Genomic DNA, 4,181 nt, shown 5'->3' with positions numbered 1-4,181 from the left:
ACGTTTCACCTCTACACTCCGTATTCCTATATCTAAATACCAAATGACACATGCTTCCTTCTCCGACCTCCCGTTGAGAGAGGTCGCTTCTCCTGCTCTCCCACCTTCACCTGTCTGCCTTCTCCCACGACCGCGCTCTCGAGCGTAGCCCTTTTTAGGGCTCCCAAGAGAGCAGGCATGGATGGGTGATCCGACATCGTTGCCTGAACTCGCCCCGGAGATGGGCGACGACATCCTGCAGGGCGTAGCCGAGCTACGGCCCGTCACCCCTCAGGCACGCTCACGTGCCCTGAACCTCCTACTGAAGGAGGCGAGCCGCATGTTCCCGTCGCCCCAGGCCAGCCAAGATGGGACATCTAAGCGGCTCTCGCCCACCTTCTTCAAAGGAGCCGCTCGGAGAACCCGCGGTGCCCGCAGGATCCCGCGGCGGCACCCCACAAAGACCGAGCTGCAAAGCCCGGCCGAACGGGACGACACCACCCCATCATCGTCGTCCCCAACAAGCAGCTACGCGAGCTCCTCGTCGCCAGCTGACGGCGTCGACTCCGCCGCATCATCGTCGTCCAGCAGGCCGTCGTCTCCCTTCGACGTCTCCTCAACCTGCTCGCCGGCAGCCTCCCCCCTGGTCCCCGGAGGCGAAACAGGGGAAGACACCGAGCCCCCGTCTCCTACCGAGGGGGACCTTGGAACCCCTGAGCGACCCCAACCCCGCGACAGCCGTACGCCGTCACCTTCCTCTGCCCCACGCGGGGCGGCGGTGGCGGACGGCACTGCGGGACACGACGTTCCGGATCTCGGACGTCCCCCCACCGCCCCGCTCGATGGCGAGCACACGCCGGCCGCCGAGTCACTGCCGCGAGCGGCTGTGGATGAAGGCGCGGGCGGGCGTCATGGCGAACCTGTCCCCGACAACGAGAGCAGCACCCCCCCCCCCCCCCCCCCCGAGCGCCGGCTACCTAGTCCTTCCCGCGGGTCGACGGGCGGACAGCGCCGCGGGGCAACAACAGCACGGCACTTCTCCATCCCTGCCACCCATCCCCGAGGTCGCCGAGCCAGAGGGGAGCCGAGCCCCGTGCACTATCGACACAGGCAGCAGCCCCACGACTTCTATAGTCGGATACAACTTTAGAAGACAGCGGCATTTGCCCCTCCAAGGCGGATGTACACGAGCCGGCACCAATAGGCGCGCACTTCAGGTGACGTCATGAGCCGGACGGCCGGTGTCCCCACCGACGGAGAACATGCCTAACATGGCCGCCCTCGCTTCGAACTGGGCCGAGTCGCGTCAGCTCTGTGCGTCTCCCTTCGTCAGAGTGAATTCGAATTGTTTGTGGTGGTCTGTCATGCCGGAAATATTATTGTGAGCTTACGATGCACAATTTGTGCCGCGTGCGTTTGTTCTTAGCCGTGAGCCGGCGAAGGAAGATTGCAGCGAACATCGGTGACGCTGCGCTGCGCTTCGTGTGGAAACAGGATCCCGCGGCGACATACCGCTGCAAAGAAACATCGTACGTGTTTGTTCCGTGGTGTTTTCTTTTGCTCCTAAGTGAAGTTACGACGACGAGAGTTCGCCAAAGTCTGGTGCCTACTGTGAGCGGCGGGTGTGTTTGTGTACTGTGCCCCTGCGTTTCTCGTCGGACGTGGTGAAGTAATGGAGCAAAACCATTATCAGGACAAATGAGAAAAGCGTGCGCGGGTGAAACCAACCTGCGAGTTTCTCAACAGAAAAGATTTGTGAAAGCAACGTCCAACGCAAAGATTCGTTGCTGCCAGCTCAGCGTGCAAACGACCGATCGTTGGCAGCAGTGTGATAAGATAGCCGAGCGTCTAGCAGCGTCGTTCGAGTGTTGTGTAGCACCGTCGATTGATTGCTTTCCACCAATGCTAACAATCAGTGACTAACACGCGCTGCTTGAGCGAATGTCATTGGATTGTTAACGGTCAGGTTTTTGGAAGCAGTGTTTGTTTCCTTAATGTCAGCCTGAATGCTAATCTAAAATTATGACTGATACACTGGTGCCGTTGCAAGGGAGCTTGGAATGAATTCGCGTCGCTGTGTGGCTTAGAACTCTTCGCTCACTGCACGCGCCAGCTGTAGAAAGCCTGCTGTGACACAATCGCGCATAAGCTGTGCTGTCAGCGCTCGACTTGCTTTCCCACAACACAGCTTTGCGCTTTGTCGTGACATGTCGCTACTACAAAATTCCTATGACAGTGAAGGCAACAGAGCCAATATGTACATTAAAAAAAAGTACAACGAAGTAGGCACAGCTGCTTGTGAACTTACTCCTAATAGTTCTACTCGCGTCTGCGTTAAATGTGTGTGCGTGTTTTCTTGTGCGTTTATGTATATTTGTTATTTCGCCCTTTTTGTATTTAAGATCTTAGTTTTCGTGCTCGCGTTTGTGTTCATGTGTGTGAATATGTGAGTTCTTCCGTACGTGTACGTATTTATTCCTATTTCTATCCTTTTATCTTTGCTTTTGTTCTTGTAAGCATGCTGCAGCCACGACTTTCTTTACAATTCCATTAACTCGTCTCATTCAAAGCACCAAGTCCAGTGAATAGCAGGGCTGGCCTCTTCGATGTCATTAAAGCCATTCTCTCTTGTGTACCTTGCCTCCTCAGTCTGTCACCTTGCTTTGTTTTCTCCTACTATTCTGACCTTGCTTCTTATGCTGTTGCCGCAACGTGATTAACCAACTTGCACCAAAGAAAGTTCTAACAGCTGTGACAACAGAAACATTGACAGATACAAAATGTTAAAAGCATCACGTGGCTTGCACAGTTACTTCGTCTCTTACCCCTGTCAATGTGTTTATGCATCAGTGCATACGGTAGCTTGCCAGAAGTGCACATGAAAAGGTGCCATATTCTGAAACAGCACCTTGGTATGTTGTTGCATTCAGTCCTAATAAACAGATGGTTTTGCTGCCCGTCACATGTGGTGGTACACATATATAACATTGTGCAGTGGGGTATCATTTCCTGTCTTGACGCTTTCATCATTACAAATGCAGTTTTCTAGTGAATGGAGTCCAGCAAAGCAGTGCTGTGAGAGCTTTTGCAACTTGCACCATTTATTTCTTCCCCAATACCACTGTCTGAATCGGTCCATCACTTTGCCTACGGCTTGTAATGAACAAAGTGACTCACTAAAACACATTCAACTTTACTGAGCATTTTTCCGGTACGTAAATATGACAAAAAATGCTTGAAAAGTTAATCACGTTAATAATTGTGCTTGCATTCGCATTACTTGCTCGAGTCAGATTAATAAATTGAAAATTGGCTATGACAACACTACAATTTTCAGTGCAGACTGCTAACTGAGCCATAAAGCATGCTCCGACTCTTGCTATTTCACTATGGGGCGCGTCAAACTCGACGGTGGCTACCTGAATGAGCATTTTGGGCCTCACTAAGCTAATGATGGCTGATATTTGTTCTCTTATTCGCATTACTTGTGGGAGCCAGATAACAAAATAAACATTGCAACCAATTGAATGTGCTTTTTGGCATTCAAGCTGCTGACAGTGGCTGTCAGTTTCGTGTTGTCTGCTGCTATTTCACCACCACTCACTATGACATGACTGATTTCCAGTGCAGACTGCTAACGGAACCATAAAGCGTGCTCTGACCTCTGCTATTTCACTATGGGGCGCGTCAAACTCGAGGGTGGCTGCCTGAATGAGCATTTTAGGCCTCACTGAGCTAATGATGTCTTATATTTGTTCTCTTATTCGCATTACTTGTGTGATTCAGATAACAAAATAAACATTGCAACCACATGAATGTGCTTTGGCATTCAAGCTGCTGACAGTGGTTGTCAGTTTCGTGTTGTCTGCTGCTATTTCACCACCACTCGCTATGACATGACTGTGATTACCAGTGCAGACTGCTAACAGAACCATAAAGCGTGCTCGTGACTACTGCTATTTCACTATGGGGCGCGTCAAACTCGACGGTGGCGGCCCGAATGAGCATTTTGAGCCCGCCAAAGATAATCAGGGTTAACAATAATGTTTCAATTCAGATATGCCAGCATTTAAATGTGTTTCTATGCCACTTCTTAAATCGAGCACAATGTGTGCAGGACGTTGCTTATCAGAATTGAGCTTCTATTATAAGGAATATGCCATAAACGGAACTGCTTATTTATTTGAGAAGTCACGGAATGG

The 4,181-nt window shown here is 51.2% G+C and overlaps 1 protein-coding gene across 1 annotated transcript; it reads left to right on the top strand.

Moving 5' to 3' along the window:
• Positions 1–220: 220 nt before the first annotated feature.
• Positions 221–1,129, top strand: LOC119440168 (skin secretory protein xP2-like). Its single transcript, XM_037705102.1, has one exon. The coding sequence runs from the start codon at positions 221–223 to the stop codon at positions 1,127–1,129; it is 909 nt and encodes a 302-aa protein (XP_037561030.1).
• Positions 1,130–4,181: the final 3,052 nt, after the last annotated feature.

This window comes from Dermacentor silvarum, chromosome 2 (assembly GCF_013339745.2).
Source record: "Dermacentor silvarum isolate Dsil-2018 chromosome 2, BIME_Dsil_1.4, whole genome shotgun sequence".
Classification (NCBI taxonomy): domain Eukaryota; kingdom Metazoa; phylum Arthropoda; class Arachnida; order Ixodida; family Ixodidae; genus Dermacentor; species Dermacentor silvarum.
Note: the sequence above shows the minus strand (reverse complement) of the source record. Positions and strands in the feature narration are given on the sequence as shown.

Excerpts from the sequence above, each read along its gene's own strand:
- LOC119440168 (XM_037705102.1), top strand. The coding sequence starts at position 221 with ATGGGCGACGACATCCTGCAGGGCGTAGCCGAGCTACGGCCCGTCACC.